General features: G+C 57.2%; 4 protein-coding genes across 6 annotated transcripts; 2 read left to right on the plus strand and 2 right to left on the minus strand.

Annotated features, from left to right (window-relative positions):
- Nucleotides 1-160: 160 nt before the first annotated feature.
- wdr59 (WD repeat domain 59) lies at nt 161-7,089 on the minus strand. Its single transcript, XM_077592297.1, has 23 exons — nt 6,876-7,089; nt 6,340-6,389; nt 6,005-6,140; nt 5,841-5,926; nt 5,495-5,575; nt 5,353-5,390; nt 5,103-5,191; nt 4,820-5,014; nt 4,564-4,720; nt 4,174-4,253; nt 3,985-4,114; nt 3,773-3,906; nt 3,481-3,645; nt 3,294-3,389; nt 3,118-3,216; nt 2,602-2,877; nt 2,387-2,520; nt 2,220-2,301; nt 1,955-2,067; nt 1,169-1,301; nt 958-1,097; nt 739-881; nt 161-594 (listed from the first exon to the last, which is right to left on the minus strand). Exons 1-23 carry the CDS (start codon nt 6,927-6,929, stop codon nt 359-361), a joined length of 2,847 nt encoding a protein of 948 aa, XP_077448423.1. The 5' UTR covers nt 6,930-7,089; the 3' UTR covers nt 161-358.
- nob1 (NIN1 (RPN12) binding protein 1 homolog) lies at nt 6,975-9,892 on the plus strand. Of its 2 annotated transcripts, none has more exons than XM_077592381.1 (10): nt 6,975-7,240; nt 7,613-7,745; nt 7,817-7,950; nt 8,024-8,095; nt 8,174-8,311; nt 8,448-8,552; nt 8,626-8,814; nt 8,946-9,043; nt 9,135-9,279; nt 9,566-9,892. In XM_077592381.1, exons 1-10 carry the CDS (start codon nt 7,154-7,156, stop codon nt 9,830-9,832), a joined length of 1,368 nt encoding a protein of 455 aa, XP_077448507.1. In that variant the 5' UTR covers nt 6,975-7,153; the 3' UTR covers nt 9,833-9,892. The 2 variants fall into 2 exon arrangements, with proteins under 2 accessions (XP_077448507.1, XP_077448516.1); XM_077592390.1 differs by having other exon boundaries at nt 8,177-8,311.
- Nucleotides 9,893-10,074: 182 nt separating this feature from the next.
- snrpa1 (small nuclear ribonucleoprotein polypeptide A') lies at nt 10,075-13,488 on the minus strand. Its single transcript, XM_077592457.1, has 9 exons — nt 12,964-13,488; nt 12,427-12,574; nt 12,236-12,314; nt 11,992-12,038; nt 11,802-11,904; nt 11,045-11,124; nt 10,887-10,962; nt 10,725-10,818; nt 10,075-10,642 (listed from the first exon to the last, which is right to left on the minus strand). The coding sequence occupies exons 1-9, from the start codon at nt 13,043-13,045 to the stop codon at nt 10,527-10,529; spliced, it is 825 nt and encodes a 274-aa protein (XP_077448583.1). The 5' UTR covers nt 13,046-13,488; the 3' UTR covers nt 10,075-10,526.
- Nucleotides 13,489-13,548: 60 nt separating this feature from the next.
- asb7 (ankyrin repeat and SOCS box containing 7) lies at nt 13,549-16,681 on the plus strand. 2 transcript variants are annotated; one of them, XM_077592436.1, is made up of 5 exons: nt 13,549-13,803; nt 14,806-14,875; nt 14,972-15,255; nt 15,627-16,232; nt 16,319-16,681. In XM_077592436.1, the coding sequence occupies exons 3-5, from the start codon at nt 15,021-15,023 to the stop codon at nt 16,447-16,449; spliced, it is 972 nt and encodes a 323-aa protein (XP_077448562.1). In that variant the 5' UTR covers nt 13,549-13,803; nt 14,806-14,875; nt 14,972-15,020; the 3' UTR covers nt 16,450-16,681. The 2 variants fall into 2 exon arrangements, with proteins under 2 accessions (XP_077448562.1, XP_077448570.1); XM_077592444.1 differs by lacking the exon at nt 13,549-13,803 and adding an exon at nt 13,821-14,693.
- The last annotated feature ends 121 nt before the right edge of the window (nt 16,682-16,802 follow it).

Genomic DNA, 16,802 nt, shown 5'->3' on the forward strand with positions numbered 1-16,802 from the left:
GTGGAGGGAGCCAATCGGGACGCTGTCGAACATTTCGTCTCAGTGTCCTTGTGTAAATGTCCCGATTCCTACTTGGAAATAACTCCCAACAGCTCCATTTCCAAGCCGCTTGGAACCTCACACACTTTGTGCTCGGTCACTCAATCAAATGCACCAGTCCAACTTTTAGGATATGTTTTTAATATGAAGTTGGGGAAGCCGTTACATTTTGGCCTCACGGGGTAGGAATCGGGCTCCGACTGGAGAACGGACAATGGGACGGTCCGGGTCGAGGGCCGTGTGGGCTTCCGGCCCTTTGCGGCCGGTGAACCGGCGCGCCGTAAAAAGAGCGGTCCGAATGAACGAGGCCCGCAAATGGTCACAAGTTGCTCTGGCGCAGGCAGCGGCAGCCGCAGCCGGCCGGGCACTGGTCCCGCTTGCGGAACCAGTCCATCATGTGGCCCGTGTGACCGCCGTGGCCGCAGCTCAGGCAGAAGTGGGAGGAGCCCCGGACGGCCACGTGGCAGACGGCGCACCGGAAGCTGTGCCGCTTGCACGCCGCGCACTGGGCGCCGCGACCGGGACTGCCGCAGTGGCAGCACAACACGCGCAGTTCTGAAAGCACAAGACGGACGGCGGTGAGACGGGAGCGTGCCAACGCGAGCGAGCGAGCGCCGGAACGGGCGGGGACGCCAAGGCCGTCGAGAGCCACGGCACGGCGGAGGGACGGGATGTGATGCGGCGAGCCGGGGCTCGTACCCACGCCTCGGTGGCTCTCGGGAGAACAGGAAGCGAACTTGAGCACGTCGGCCCGTTTGTCTCGGAGGTCCCAGCGGTAGAGGATTTCCGCGTAACATTTCTTGAAGTCGTCAAACTGCGGCGCGTTGGCCGGGTCCAAGAGCCTGCGGGCGACAGGACGTCACGCCACGGGAAGCGGCGCCCGGCGTGGCCGCCGTCTACTTCCGCCGCCCCACTGGCCTTTTGTTGAGGTCGTGCCGCTCGCGCTCCCGCGGGTCGCCGTGCGGTCCCCGGTTGCCCTGGCGAGCGCCTTCGGGGGACTCGCCGCGGGGCTCCGGGGGGTCTCGGCTCCCGGGCGCCGTCGACTCGCTCGGGCCCGACTGAACCCAAAGGAAGCGCTCTTGACTTTTAGCAGCGGCGGCGCCACGCGGGCGCGCGCGGCCCTACTTACGTAGCGGGTGTACGGGGGGAGGGCGGCCCGGCGGGACGGCGGCGCCGGAGCCGGCTCGGCCGCGGAGCCGCCGAAGACGCTGCACATCATGGCCAGCGTCTGCACGTCGCTCATGTGGCTGTAGTGGTCCACGCTGAGGGCGACAAAAGAGAGACGGGGCAAAATAGCGACTGGCGTTGGCGATGGCGATGGCGGACATTTAGAAAATAAGCCAATCGCCTTTGCAGCGTGTTTCCATTTCAGGCTTATTAAATATAGAAAGCCAGTTTTACAGTTTGCCGCTTTACAAGAAATCATTGGAGAATAGGAACAAGGTTTTTTCCTCCGGTTTCTATTTCAATTTGTAAAAAATCTATAAAGAAATCACTGTTTTTACTTTGATTTTTGGAAAATGAATGATTCATTTGGCAGTTTTGTTTTTACAGCGAGGAAAAAACAAAAGTCCAATTGAGACCATTTTCGCACAATTGTGGACAACATACACGCATGTGTACATATATAAATAAATACATGAGTAAATATATAAATAAGCGTGTCTCTGAAGTATGTATATATATATATATATATATATATATATATATATATATATATATACACACACACTTCAGAGACACGCTTATTTATTTATATATTTACTCATGTATTTATTTCTTAACTTACTTATTACCTATCTATTTATTTCTAAAATGTCCTTTTCTGTGTCTGTATTCTCACCCTCTTGCTACTGTGACAACGAAATTTCCCAAATACGGGATGAATAAAGTTATCCAATCCAATCCAACTCACAGCGTCTCCAGGAGGTGGCGTCCAAAGGGATGACTGGCCCATGGCGCGTCCGCGTCCGGGTCCGGGTCGGGCCTCAGGTCCCGGGCGGTGGCCGCCGAGGCCAGGGCCCACACCTGAAAGGAAGTCCGGGCGTTAGCCTTAGCCGGACGCCGAATGGAAACCGAGCGCCCATCTGGGAATGAACCAGGCCCCCCGGAATCAACTGGAAACCAACAGGAAGTCCACTACGCGGGAACGGACGGCGGGCGAGCCCAAACGGACTCACCTTGGCCACGTCCCTGCGTCCGGCGGCCAGGGCGGCGGCGGCGTTCTTCTGGCACGTGTCCTCGGTATCGCGCGTGTTCAGGCTGAAGACGACGGCGGCGATGTGTTGACCTGCGGCGAGCGGGCGGGCCGGCGGGTGGGCCGGCGGATCGGACGAGCGGAGCTCACGTGTAATTCTCCCCCAGGACTTTGTGGACGGGGAGCAGGCAGGAGATTTCCTGGACGATGACTTTCCCCGCCAGCTTGATGGAGCGGACGCCGCCGTCGGCGCCGTCGCGCTTGGTCTTGAAGCGGCGGGATTTCTGCCGACGACGGAGTCGGGGCTAGCCGCCGTCCCGGGGTCCGGCGCCGGCGACCCCCCCACCCCCTAACCCTCGGCTCACCCGCTCTTTGTAGTAGAAGGAGGAAATGGAGACGGCGTCCTTGTCCGCTCGGGTGGGGCTGCCGCCGTAGAGCCGCAGCGCGTTCTGAGACTCGGAGCGGATCTTCATGGGCGTCAGGACGCCGCTGTGGTAGGCCGACAGGGCCGACAGCGACCTGGGGGTGGGCTCGGCGGCCGGGACGGCGCGGTGCATGCCCACGGGCCGGGTGAAGTAAACCAGGCAGCCCGTGCCGCAGAAGCGGGCACCCGACGTGCGCGGGAAAGGAATGTTGGCGTCCTGGCCGGTCCGCGGAAAAAGAAAAAATCATAGCTTTTAAATCCGGAGGGGGCGGGTTAAGGGTTGTCTCCTTTTAAAAAAAAAACGAATTTCTCTCTAATGATTCATGCCGTCACTTTGCATTTTTCATTCTAACACTGGCAATATTCAGGGCTTTCTAGAGACATTTGGGAAAATGTATTCCCCACTTTTTGCCACTTTTTATCCTTCTTTGAAATGAGAGAAAATCCGGGCCGTCACCTGGTAGGAGCCGTAGGTGTTGATGACCCGGGGGAAGGCCGGCAAGGTGGGCGCCACCGGATCGGACAGGACGAAGGGTCCCGAGGACGCGGCGTCCTCCTGCCGGGACGGCAAAAGTAAGTGCCCTCCGGCCCCGGGGGCTTTTGTGGGGCCCTCGGCGCTGGCTTTGGGCTCACCGCGTGGGACTCCAGGCAGGACACCAGCTTCCGGACGCAAGGTTCCAGACAGTTCTGGTTGCGTTTCACTTTCTGCAGGGACACGTCCGTCAGGATCTGCGGGGACGGGGACGGGAGGATTAGTTCCAAGAAAAGTCGCCTTGAAATGTCACCACCGTCGGTCTCGGCCGGGACCGCCTTTTCCTACTTTATGGATCTTTGTCTTCATGGCGGCGGAAATGGTGGTGGGCGGGACAAATTGAAAGGCGGGCGCGCAGTTGTTGGGGTACTGTCCCGGGAACTTGATGAGCAGCCGCACCCGGTGGCTCCCAAAGTGCGCCGACACCACGCAGCTGCACTTCACGGCGTCCATCTGCCACCCACAAAGTCGCTTTTTTTAGGTCCCGTGGCGAGGGGAAGGCTCGCGACAATCGTCGGCGCAAACATTCGCGGAGGCCAAACTACCGGTTAGGGGGAGGGGTCACACGTCAGAGTCTCACCTCCACGTTGACGTTCCGAATTTGCAAATTGACCAGAGAGAATTCCTGCTGGAGCGTCTGAGCCAGACCCGAAGACGACGCCGCCGCCGCCGCCGGGTCACGGGCGCCACCCCGACTGGAGACGCCGCCCTGATCTACGAGACGGAGAGAGAGGGCGGGCCGCCGTTAACGCCCGACGGTAACGAACGACGGGGCGTGCCGGCGGTACGTACGCGCGAGCCCGTCCGGATGCGGCGCGAGCGGAATCTTGCCGCGCTGGCCTTCGGACGCCGGCGACTTGTCCGCCTCGGTGTTGAGAGGCGTGGCGTCCGCCGGCTCGCCCGTCAAGTCGCCCACGCACAGCTGCGCAACGGGCGTCAGAAGGAAGAAACGACGTGGCCGCCGGGCGGGGAAACGCTGACCTTCTGCAGCTGCGGGTCCAGCCTCCAGATCCTCAAGGTCTGGTCTCGGGACCAGGTGACCAGCTGGAAGTCTTGGCGGGCTGAGGACAGGTTTGGCTTGAAAATCCAAAATCCCACTCCGAGCCACTCCACCTGGACCGGTCTAGGACAGAGGTCTCCAAAGCGGTTCTCAAGGGCCGCCGTGGGTGCGGGTTGGAACGAAAACCCGCCCGCACCCACTGCCGCCCTTTCCGGAAGAGTTTGGGGAGCCCTGGTCTAGGACCAGTCGGCGGTTTCGCGCCTCGGAAGAAGCGCCGGGATTTTGGAGCTAGCTCACGGGGGCGCCGGCGACAGGGCTAGAACCAAGGCACGTGGACTGGTCATTTTGAGCGACTCTCTTCTCCCGCTCACCTTCTTTCTGCGGCCGCCACTGGAACTCCAGGACCACGTCGTCGTGTCCCACAAAGGCGTGGACCGGACTGTTGAGGTCCAGCGTGGACCAGAGAAGGAGACTGTTCTCACGCCGCAGCTGAGGAACCATCACCGTCACCAGGCCGTTGGAGAAGGGCTAAAAAGAAGAAGAAGAAGAAGAAGAATTTGGCATTTGGAACGCCGCAAGTCCGTTCTCTCTCCGAAACCGTGTACATCGGCGTGTGCGCCCGCTCACCGTGTATCTGGCCTTCCAGACGGGGACTTGGCAGGAGAGGACGTCCAGGCACTTCCGGGGCTGCCGGTAGTCCCAAAAGCGGACCGAGTTGTCCTGGCTGCTGGTGGCCAGCATGAACTCGTGCTCCGGGTGCCAGTCCAGGCCGTGGATCTTGGACAGGTGCGCCGCCAGGTACTCGCAGGCCGTGTCGGCTTTCTGCCACGACAAGCGCGCTCGGTCGGTGTCGTTCCCGGTGCCGGTCTCGTGGCGGTCCCGGTCCCGGCGAGCGCCGCCTGGTCCTCACCCGTCTGTCCCAGATGCGCACGTCTCCGTCGTGACTGGACGCCAGCACGTTAGCGTTCCCTCGATTCCATTTCACCTGCGATGCGCCGGCTGAGGACCCCCCAAAAAAGACAAAACAAAAAAGAGGCTGGTGTTTTGATGGAGCCAAACAGGAAGTCACCCAAATAACTAACTAATACATAAGTACAAAAAAAAGAATAAATAACTAACTCCCTAAACCTTTGAAACGGAGCGGAGGACACGGGACTCACCCACGGCGGACAGCGCCACGGCAGGTTTGCGGGCGTCCCTGCGGACAAAAGAAGAGCCGTGGCGGCGGGCGAGGTCGACGTGGACGGCCCGACCGCGGACGAAGGAAGTGCGGCGGTCGGCGACCCGGCCGCGTCCTCCCACCTGACGTCCCAGATGTAGATGAAGGTGTCCACCGAGCTGCTGACCAACAAGTCGGCTTCAAAGCACGACCAGTCCAGATCGCTGCCGACGCCCGGTCACGTCGGCGGGGGAGGGAGGAAAAGGAAAGGTTTCAAAGGGCAATGTTTACAAAGTGAAAGAAACTTTAAGGCGCCGCCAAATTGGACATGTGCTAGTGACAAACTCTTTTCAATTGAAGGCAGAAGCACAAAGATGCCAAAAGGGCCACGGCGGTAGCTAGGGTCAAAGTCAACGCAACGACGTTCGAAGCGTGTCCCGACTCGCCGAAAGCGGTCCGCTTGCGGGGTGGGCCAGGGACCAGACGCACCTGATGACTCGCGTGTGTCCTTGCAGCGACGTGCGGACGCCTCCTCCGCCGTCCTTCCACGAGTACAAGTCCACGCGTTGGTTGCTCTGGAAGGAAAGGAGAGGGGCGCGGCGAGGGTGAGACGGCGAGGGCGAGACGACGCCGGGCACGAGCGGCGCACGCACCGAGGCGGCGAAGACGTGCGCCTGCTCGCGGTGAGGGTTCCACTGCACCGTGCCCACGTCCCACTTGCTATGGCGAGACATCTTCCCGGCCAGCTCCGACGACGCCTCCAAGTTGACCACGTACAGGAAACGGCGCCTGACAGGGAAGACCATTTCCTCTGGGCTAGAAGTTCGGTGAGGTTCCCCCTAATGTTGCCCCCATTTTTTTTGCCCAATTCTGGCAAAAATGTAGGCCTGGATTGGGATCCGTAGAGCGCTGACATTTCTGGACGGCGGCAGCGGACTTGCACGGAGGAGCGTCTGAAGGCCGGAATTGTGCCGGTGCAGCGACTTACCCAGAAAGCACGGCGTGCGAGCCCAAGCAGTCCACGGACATGGTGCTGGCCTGCCGACACAACCAACATCTTCACCGTCACTCGAGCGAATGGATGCAAAAAAAATAGTATGGACAATACAGTCGACGCGTAGTCTACCATCCGCTCGCAACTGTCGATTTTGCTTTGGGTCCCACGATACAGGCATCGGAAAGGGCAAAAGAGCATTTGCCTCAAAACTGGGGCAGCGGTACAGTATTGACATGTACCGATAGCAGGCGGTCAGCTATCGGGAATCACTCTTATTGGCTTAGTTGCTTAAGTGGAGACTTTCCAATGAAAAGTATTATTCATCAAAAGGCTTTCGACCCGTGCAGAAACTTTTTTTCCATCCACTGAACTTTTCTTTCCCCCATTTGACCACAGGGTCAAACAGCCTAACCCTGTCATTCTGAAAAGCGTTGTTGTTTGAGCTAGGCTAGGGGATTTTTAGGGAAGCTAAAGCTGGCGACGTAAAAGTCGGGCAGAAAAAAAAGGGTGTGTGCGTGTGTATTTACCTGCGCGTCTCGAAACTCCAAAACCACATTCTCGCTGCTCCAGCGAGCCGCCATTGTTGTTAAAAACACGGTCACGTGACAGCCTCAGACGTGACATCATTAGGCAGGGGGTTGAGTTTGTAAGTACGTACATTCGGTGATGTGAACAAGTCGAGAATTTGACAAGGACCACGAGATAGAAATACCCGATTACTTTTCATTGTGTGTTCGACACGGACACAATAAGTCAACGTTCCGCTCAACACGTGAGTTTTGGTCGAAGACCCGGGCGCGCGTTGATGGCGTCACCAGCAAAAATGGCGCAGCCCCGACTGGAGCATGTTGTCGCAGACGCAGGAGCTTTTCTTCACAGAGCTCCTCTCCAGGTGACTTTTACACAACCGTCCACATACAAAACTTGACTCCCCGACTTTGAGCTAGTTTTAACGCAACGACGCAAGAATCGGGATTAGATTTTGGCACCGAGCGATCGTAGCGTAGCGCAGGGTTCAAATTGTCAACACGCCACGGGAGAGACTGGCATAAGATGGAGCTCACTTCTGTAAGCGGAATAAAAGTTAGCTCCACTTTTTTTAATCATTGGCAGTTTGACCACTAGATGAGAGGAATTTAAAATGGGGAAATTGGACATTATTTAACGAAAAGCTTCATGTAAAAAAAGACCCATCTTTGGTTGAAAAGAATATTTAAGAATGATGCAAGTAGGAACACCATGTAAAAAGAATGCTGCCTTCCAGGAGATCGGGAAGAACGTGTACACTTTGAGCGAGGTGGTGGAGGAGATCCGAGACAAGGCCACCCGCAGGAGCTTGAGCTTCCTCCCGTACCAACTCGTCCTTCGCCAGCCGCGACCGGAGCACGTCCGAAGGGGTAACAGCCGTCCTTTCCGGGCGGGGGTGGAGGGAGCGACGCCCACTTGACCCTCGCTTGGCTTCCATTAGTGACGGAATTCTCCAAAAAGACGGGCGACTACGCCAGCCTGTCGTCCACCGACATCAAGGTGGCGGCGCTGACCTTGCAGCTGGAAGAGGAGCACGTGGGAAGCGACCACCTGCGCCGCGAGCCCCTCCGACAGGTACGTGCCCCCGCCCCCCCCCCCCCCCCTCCCCCTCCACGTCCATCTTTGAGCGCACCCGTGCCTCCGGCAGGTTCACGTGAGCTCCACGCGGCGCCATCCGGAGACGCCCGTGGACATCGCTGGATTCCACTTCCCCTCCGAGGTCAGCCGTTGCTTTGACTTTTTTTTTATTAAACTCGTATCGGACCGGGGTCTTGAAGTGCGGCGTCTTTGTCGGCAGAAGCGCGGCCCCCCGGAGCCCCCGGAGTCGCGCCAACTCGACTCCGGCCACGATGACGACGAGGACGACTCCTTCAACAGCTTCCAGTTTTGGAGACAAGTTCTTCCCAGCGTGGAGGACGAGCTGAGTGCTTTTTTGGTGAGCGGCTAAAAGCCAAAGCAACCCCCACCCCCGCTTTTGATGATGAACGTCGACGGGGATCCCTAAATGAGCGGTCCGGGTGTCTACTGCGGTCGACGGCGGGTTTTCAATTGCGGGGACGCTTTGCTTTGAGGTTTCCGAAGAGCGACGTGAAGCTCCGACGCCCGACGACTTCAACGGCTTCCAGTTCTGGAGGCAGACGCCGGCACCCGTCGACCGCCACCTTCTGGCCCTGCTGGTCATTAGCACGCTCGCCGACTCGACTCGAACCGGGGCTTCGCCGTAGCCTCTTTTTTTTTTTTTTTTTGCAGGACGAGGGTTCACAGGAGTACCGGGAGACGGAAGATGGCGGGCGGGAGACTGAAGACAGCGACGACGACGACGGAGGAGGAGGTTGGATCACCCCGGCCAACATCGGGCGGGTGAAGGCGGACTCGTGCGATCGGACGACGGCGCAGCGGGTCGAAGTGGGATGTCTGACCACGGACTTTGCCATGCAGGTGAGCGGCCCCCAGCGCGCCCATTCCTCGCTCGTCTCCCGACCGAAAGAGAAACTCCCGTGGCGACTCGCACGGCGAGTCGGAAGCGCGACGGTCGTAGACGCGTTAAACGGTCGGACGGGTGCGCGCAGAACGTCCTGATGCAGATGGGACTCCGCGTGGTGTCGGTGAACGGAATGTTGATCAAAGAGGTTCGGAATTTCATCCTGAGATGTCACGCTTGCTTCACGTGAGTACGCCGACGTGGTTTGGCGTTCCCCGTCCGACGTCCTGGTCCTTTTTGGACCGCGGACTGACGGCGCGCCCGCCTCCTCCCTCAGGACCACCGGCGACACCAGCAAAGAGTTCTGTCCCAAGTGCGGCAACGCGACATTGAAGAAGGTCAGCGTCAGCGTGGACCAAGATGGCCAGCTGCGCATGCATTTTTCCAACAACCCCAAAGTGCTCAACCCGCGCGGCCTCAGGGTAAAAACACACACACACAAAAATGGGGAATTTAAGTCGAAAAGGCGTGCTTTGCTCTCACTTCTCATGCCATTGAGGGTGCCGGATGGCAAACCGAGGGGGCGGGCTAAAAGTCACAGAAAAGAGGCAGCAAATGGCTTTACAAAAAAAACCCGGCAGGCAATTTGGAGGGGTAGTGAGCACCGCATTAGATTAGAATGGGATGGCCAATGGTTTGAGAGCAAAGCAAACCCGAAGGGCAGCGCCCGTTTGGTCGCGACGACTCACGTGTTTGGTTTGGGATCAGCACACGTTGCCGGCGCCCCGGGGCGGCAAGCACAGCCGGGAGCCGCGGCTGTGCGAGGATCAGCGCTTCCCTCAGCAGCGGCAGTCGCGCAAAGGCCGGCAGAAGACGGACGCCCGGCACCCGGACTACGCCGCCGGCGGCGCCTCGCCCTTCTGCCCCAACGACGTTTACAGCCGCGCCGCCGCCCTGAAGGTGCGCGACACCGGCTGCGGCGCGGGCCGCCGGCGGACCAACCCCAACGCCACGCGTGCCAAGTACACCAAATGAAGCCTGTTGGGACTGTTTGAGTGGTGTTGGAGGAAAATTAAAAATGAGTTCATAAACATAGTGAGCTGCTTTCTTTTCTGGTGTCCTGTTAATGTCATCCCTGAAATGGCAGCCTTCACTCAATTGACCTGAACATGGCAAAAAAAATCTAGTCTTCTAATCTAAAATGACAGTTTTTTCTTACATTAACTTGAATTTTCTTTTAAAATACCCCAAAGGCCCCAATTAATGTATCACTGGGCTTTTTCCAAATGCCATGTTTTATTTCTAAATGACTGTCCCCTTTTAACAACAATTGGCATGGTTTTATTTTTCTTAAAATTAGCTTGAGCTAAAAAATACTTCCCATTTCCTAAATTATTTTTCTTACAAAATGAGCCCAAATCAAAGTGAAAATGACCAACAACAAAAAAAAAGGCCCTTTTCATTTGAGTAGGATGAATAACTGCGGCCTATCCGGTCTCCCGACTTGGCGCACCGGACCCAAACGATGGACTCGTCAGCCGGATGCCCGGAACACCGTTAGGGACGATTGGATTGGATTGGGGTGCCCCCGTCATGGCTTTGGACTTGATCAGCCTAGAATGTGTACTTCAGAGTCACTTTCAGACAGCGTCATTAAAAAAACAATCCAAAATCAACTTTACTGTCACTTTTGTAAGATAAAAAGTCCAGAGCGCAAGAAAAAAGGCATTCAGGATCCATTGAGGCGAACGTCCGTCTCCATGTCTTCCTCTTCCCGAGCGTCCGTCGGCCCTCCGCCGCCGCCGTCGTCTTCGTCGTCCTCCTCTTCTTCCTCCTCCGCTCCGTCTGCGGGGGGGCAAAACAAAGGTCGCTTTGATTGAGCCAGCGGACGGGCGAGCGAGCGAGCGCCACTCTTCCCATGACTCACCCGGCACCGCGGCGCGTCCCGGGATCTGCCCGGCCTGCAGCAAGCCCTTCAGGCGCTCCACCTCGGCCAGCGACGTGGCTTTAGCGATGGCGTTCTGACGGAAGAGGGAGGGACGGGGAATTGACGCCGGGTACTTCCGCCGTTATTCAAAAGGTTTCTCACCTTGATGGCTTGGACGTCGGCGTGGGACGGGCCCGTCCTCTTCTTCTCCAGCTGCACCGCCATCCCGGGTGTGAACCTGCCGGCGGGAGATGAGCGCCGTTAGCCGAGGTCGGCGCTAGTTTCGGGGCCACGACCCGACCCCAACGAGAGGCGCTCACGTTTTGCTCTGCTTGGCGATATCTTTGGCCAGTTGAGCGCCACGTTTGCCTTTGAACATTTTCTCCGCCTCCTGGCGTTCCTGCGACCACAAACACACGCTCCAGTTAAAGCACTCCCTTGGCCGGCGCCCCGAGGTTCGGAGACGACAGCGACGCCGGCCCTCGGGTGACCTCTCCAAACTTTGGAGCGCCAGAGGAAACAAAACAAAGAAAAAAGTCAAGCCACTGTGACAGGCCTGAAGGACATTGGAGAGCCATATACTATATTTTGGCAAATTCAAAAGGGAAAATATTTCACCGTACCATCCCAAAATCCCTTTGGGAGCTTTGCATGGCCGGACTCGCCGCGCTCGAGTAATAGTGCTTTCTTAAGTTGGTGGTCGTCGTGCCGTCACGAGTGGACCGTGAAGGTCGCCCCGCACAGATCCGGGAAGCAAAAGTCGCATTTGCGTGCTCGGAAATTAATAGAAAAAGGCCAGGCTGGTCGGGGTGATTATTGAGCAATGCCCAAACAATATCGCCAGCGGGCCTGCCGTCCATTTTCTGGCCAAAATTGGACACGCGCAAAAAAACCCCCAGAGAATCAAACAAAGAAGATTAGACGACTTGAATGGCGCGATAGGAAAGAATCCTCGAGTAAAAGGAATATTTACAGATTTTTATTGCCTTGTTAAGACAAACGGAAACATTTCAGTTCTTTGAGCCGGTTTTGCCTCCCGCGTCCGGAAGCCCGTCGGCGCCCGGCGAGCGGACCCACCTTGAGCTTGACCTTCTGGAAGTCTAGCACGCGGATCTGCGGGATTTTGTTGATGACGTAGAGCCGGTAGTGCTTCTTGTTGGTCACGGGATTCCTCAACAAGCTGGACGGACAAAGAAAAAAAAGCAAAAGGTGGGCGGAAGGAAGACGGGGAGCCTCGCCGTGGCGTGCCACCCATCTGGCGTCTCACCTGAGCAGACTCAACGTCTTGACCGACGCCAGCGGCTCCAAGTCGCCCTGAAACGCAACCGTCGGGGGGTTAACTCCCTGGCCGCCACCCGCGGCGCCGGACGGCAGCGACCGAACCGACGATGGATCGCTCGCTCGCCGACCGCCCCGCCCCCGACTACAAACGGACCGGCCCACTACCGACATTCGCCCCGTGCGCAAAAGGCCGATGGCGTGGGAAGCGACGGATCCCAAAGGGGGCTCACCAGCTCCTGGATGTTGTTGCTCGTCAGGACCAGTTCTCGAAGACTGGGAAGGCTCTGCTCCAGACTCTCTCCGATACGACTGCAACGTGCACGCACAAACAAACAAACAAACAACAACGTTGGGACGTGTGCGTGCAAAGGACAACGTTGAGCTATGAAATGGAGGGCCCCGTTTTTGCCACATCTCTCACCAGATCCTGTTGTTGTTCAGCAGCAGCGTTTTGAGTCGCTTGAGGAGCGGGAATCCGTCCAGTTTCCGGATTTCGTTGTCAGAAAAGTCTACCGTGTCGAATTGGTCCAGCGTGGCGCCCAGATTTTCCAGAACGGGAATTTTATACCCTGGGGAGAAAAAAAATCTCAACATTTCCAATGCGAAGCCCGAAAGTGGGACGAATCCCACGCCGATTGGGCCCGGCCTCCCAAGCCGGTCTTCATTCTTCTCCTCCTGTTTGGTATTAACGTGCTCATTCCGTAGTCTTAAGATACGAGCAAGCTTATTTTGAAGGAAGGAGTATTATTCTCTACACTAGCACTCGAGTGCAGTTTGTGACAAGTTTGGCCAGCAATGGTGGTCAGAGAGACTGTCGCCGCGTCCCATTTGAGACAATCAAAAGCATTGGCCAACCCTGGCGAATACACGCGAGGAGCTAGCGTCACGGGCTAACTAGCTAAGCTAAACTTAGCTTAGCCGAGCGTAGCGTCGCGAATAAACGGAGGAGTGCGGTTACCTCTCAGGTCAAGCTCTCTGTCTCTCACCGGGTTGGTGTATTGAGCAGCCTGCTCGATTAACTCGGCGGTTAGCTTCACCATTTTCGACAACAACTAAACACTCTTGACTCTTTTGAAACGCAGCGTGTTATTTACAAAGTAAGAACGGCGTCTGCAGAGCCGGAAATAAAGACGACTTCCCGCTCACGGATTTACATCCGGTTCAATTTAAAGTCAACGTACTTTTGCGTCTGAAATGTGTCTTTTATTCCATTTTTAAAAACTCCTGCCCATGAACATTGTCAGTGTTTCCTTTTACATTTAAATGGTTATTTTACAAAAATGTTTCCCCGTCTGAAAATGTCCTTTCGGGGACTGAGGTCAATGTAGTGGACACGCTATACAGTATAGTCTGTTTCCTGTAGTATAACCCAAGTAGTAATAAATACGCATTTATTGGGGTATTTACTCATGAGATTTTTAGCAAAAACTCGAAATGTTTTTGGCACGCCTTCGCTTTCTCATTTGCCAGTGGCGGGCGGGGGTGGAGCGCCATTGGCAGGGGGGTGGGCGCGAGGGCGGGGCGGTCTTATTCTGAAGTCAGAATGACGGAAATGACGAAATGACGCTTCCGAGCCCAGGCTTACTTTGGTATAAAGCTTCCAAATTTGACGTGTTAAAACCCAAGATGCTGTTGAGTTAAGTGCGTGAGCAAAAGGACACTGATGCAAGTCGGAGCGCAAGCGAAAGCGAAAGTGAAAAGGACGGCGAAAGCGAAAGCGACGGCGACGAGCTCCGAAAATGCAGCGCCGCTGACAGACAACAAGTTCCGTCTGCCTCCTGCTCGCTGACTCTGATTGGTTGGTTCAATGTCCACTCGACCGACGTCTTTTTGTTGCTTTGCTGCGATGCGCCGACGCTTGGCTTTTCTTCCTTATTTATCGCCTGTGCCTTTTGCCAAAGTCGCGACAAGTGCAGCCGAGTCGCAGTAGCACACTTCAGGTGCTTCTCGACGAGTTCGTCCGTCGGTTCGGCTAACGCTACTAGCTACCGGAGTCGAGCAAAGACTCTCAACTTGTTCCAAATGTGGCCTGTGAATATCCCAAATGCCCCCACTCTGAGTGCCTTTTCGCTCGCTCGCGCGGTGTTGTCCTGGTCGCGCAATTAGCTTGAAACTGATTTGGACCGATTGACTTGAGTTGTCCGGCTTGCTAGTTAGCTAGCTCGCCGACCGGCCAGTCAGTCAGTCAGTTAGTCAGTCAGTCGCACGCTAAATTCACTCGCCAGCGTCAAACGGCCCCAAGTCCGGCTCCCGAGTTAACGCTTTCGGGCACGAATTAGCAGTCTCTAACTTGCGCTTAATTTACTTTTAAAACACTGGTATTTTCAATTGGCAAGAGCTCATCCCTATGAACTGCTAGCGTTTCGATACTTGAATCTATGCAATGAATACATTAGGCCAAACAAGTCACCGAAAACCAGAATATAAAAAGACAGCTGTAAAAAGACAGCTGACCCGTCTCGGGCGCTTGAGTGCCCTCTTGTGGACAAACACGTTTTCTATCGTGAGTTCAAAACAAGGATTTATTTACCCTGGTCTATCGGTGACAAATATACTAAAGAGTGGGAGAGTTTGAACTGTCCAATATTTCGTGGCCTTGGGGCAGCGGGTTTGGAGGAAGGCGCCCAAGATGGTTTTGTTGTCGGGACATTGGATGTTTTTGGCCGTCTTAAAAATCGATCCCACCAGGTGACTAAGCAGTAGAGTTTTCAAGTTAAACTTGAATTTTTGGCTGCTCCGCCGCCTGGGCAAAGCACAATACGCTTTGACGGCCGGGCTTCTTTCTCTCTCTCTCTTTCAGCAAATTCGAGATCAAGCTCCAAAGCGTCCGCTATGAAGAAGAGAAGTTTGTCTCTTCAGCTCGTGAAAAGGTACCGGTGGCGGGCGTCGGGGCGGGCGTTCAATCTATCATTGGGCGAGGCCCTAGGACGCCCGGTGACACGCGACCTTTCCCGTGTTGGCGGCAGTGGTCGGCAGACGCGCAGAATATTTGGCCCCCGCTAGACCCCGACCGAGATGAACGTCCCCGTCCCCCAGTGCGATGACGGCATGCTGAACCGGAGGAACCCCGAGCTCCACGAGGAGCTTCAGATCCAGGCGGCGGTGGCGGCCGGCGACGTCTACACCTTACGCCGCATGCTGGAGCGCGGCTACTCGCCCACCGTCCGCGACGCCAACGGCTGGACGCTGCTGCACTTCTCCGCCGCCAAGGGCAACCAGCGATGCGTACGCGTCTTCCTGGAGCACGGAGGTAGGTCGCCGTTGGCGTTGGCAAGGGTTAGTGCTAGGGTGGCTTCCCCCAGAAATGGCTCCATCTAGTGTTCAAGACGAGAAGGGCAACATTAGGGGGGGGGGGGGGGGGGGGTACCGTAAGCTCCATCTAGTTTACGGTAGGCCGCCGAGTGGGGGCGTGGCGGTGTTGGCGAGGGTTAGCGCTAGGGTGGCTTCCCCCAGAAATGGCTCCATCTAGTGTTCAAGATGAGAAGGGCAACATTATGGGGGGGGGCCGTAAACTCCATCTAGTTTGCGGCCGTCACTTTGCCGGCGTTTGGTAGTACGACGACAAACGGAAGCACGGGCGCGTTCCGTTTCTAACGGCGAGTCTTGTGCCCTTCCGACCAGCCGACCCGACGGTGAAGGACTTCATCGGGGGCTTCACGGCGCTGCACTACGCGGCCATGCACGGGCGCGCCCGCGTGGCCAGCCTGATGCTGGAGTCGGACTTCCGCGGGCAGATCGTGGACGCCAAGAGCTACGACGGCTGGACGCCGCTGCACGTGGCGGCCCACTACGGCCGCGACTCCTTCGTGCGGCTGCTGCTGGAGTTCGGGGCGGCGGTGGACCCGCTGAGCGACAAGGGCACCACGCCGCTGCAGCTGGCCATCATCCGCGAGCGCTCCAGCTGCGTGCGCATCCTGCTGGACCGCGGCGCCGACATCGACATCCAGAACGGCTTCCTGCTGCGCTACGCCGTCAGCAAGGGCAACCACCCCTACTGCCGCATGTTCCTGCAGCGCGGCGCCGACACCAACCTGGGCCGGCTGGAGGACGGCCAGACGCCGCTGCACCTGTCGGCGCTGCGCGACGACGTCCTGTGCGCGCGGATGCTCTACGCCTACGGCGCCGACGCCAACGCCCGCAACTACGAGGGCCAGACGCCGGCCGCCGTCTCGGCGGGCGTGTCTCGCCACAGCAGGCCGTGCCTGGATTTCCTGCAGGACGTCACCAGTGAGTAGGACGGGACGGGACGGGGTGGGGTCGGATGGATAGTGCCTCCGGTGGTGGCTAACGGCGTGCGTCTCTCTCTGGCTCAGGACACCCCCGCAGCCTCCAGGACGTGTGCCGCATGAAGATCCGGCGCTGCGTGGGACTGCAGCGGTTGCGTCTGCTGGAGGAGCTGCCCGTGGCCAAGGTCATGAAGGACTATCTCAAGCACAAGTTTTAACTCTGCCTATGCAAAGACTCCGCCTCGCCGTGTAAATACCTCAGATATTTTTCTACTTTTATTTAAGGCTGGCCGGCGGGCGCGAAAGGGACTGGTCAAACGGCGTCGCTCGCTCGCTCGCTCGCTCGCTCTGCGTTAATTTATTTTCTCCGAGACGAGCGGACGGATCCGCCGCCTCGCTTTCCACACCGTGTCCATTTCTCACTTTGACAATAAAAAGGCCCGCCGCGGGGATGGTTTTACTTTTCTTTCCTCGGTCAAGTGGGCGTGACAAAACGCTCTGGGACGTGGTGATGAACGGCTCCCGCTAGTTCGTGCCTTCTGGCTCGGGGTTGGCTCCCAAATGGGACCGG

The sequence above is a fragment of the Stigmatopora argus genome, chromosome 2, assembly GCF_051989625.1.
Source record: "Stigmatopora argus isolate UIUO_Sarg chromosome 2, RoL_Sarg_1.0, whole genome shotgun sequence".
Lineage (NCBI taxonomy): Eukaryota > Metazoa > Chordata > Actinopteri > Syngnathiformes > Syngnathidae > Stigmatopora > Stigmatopora argus.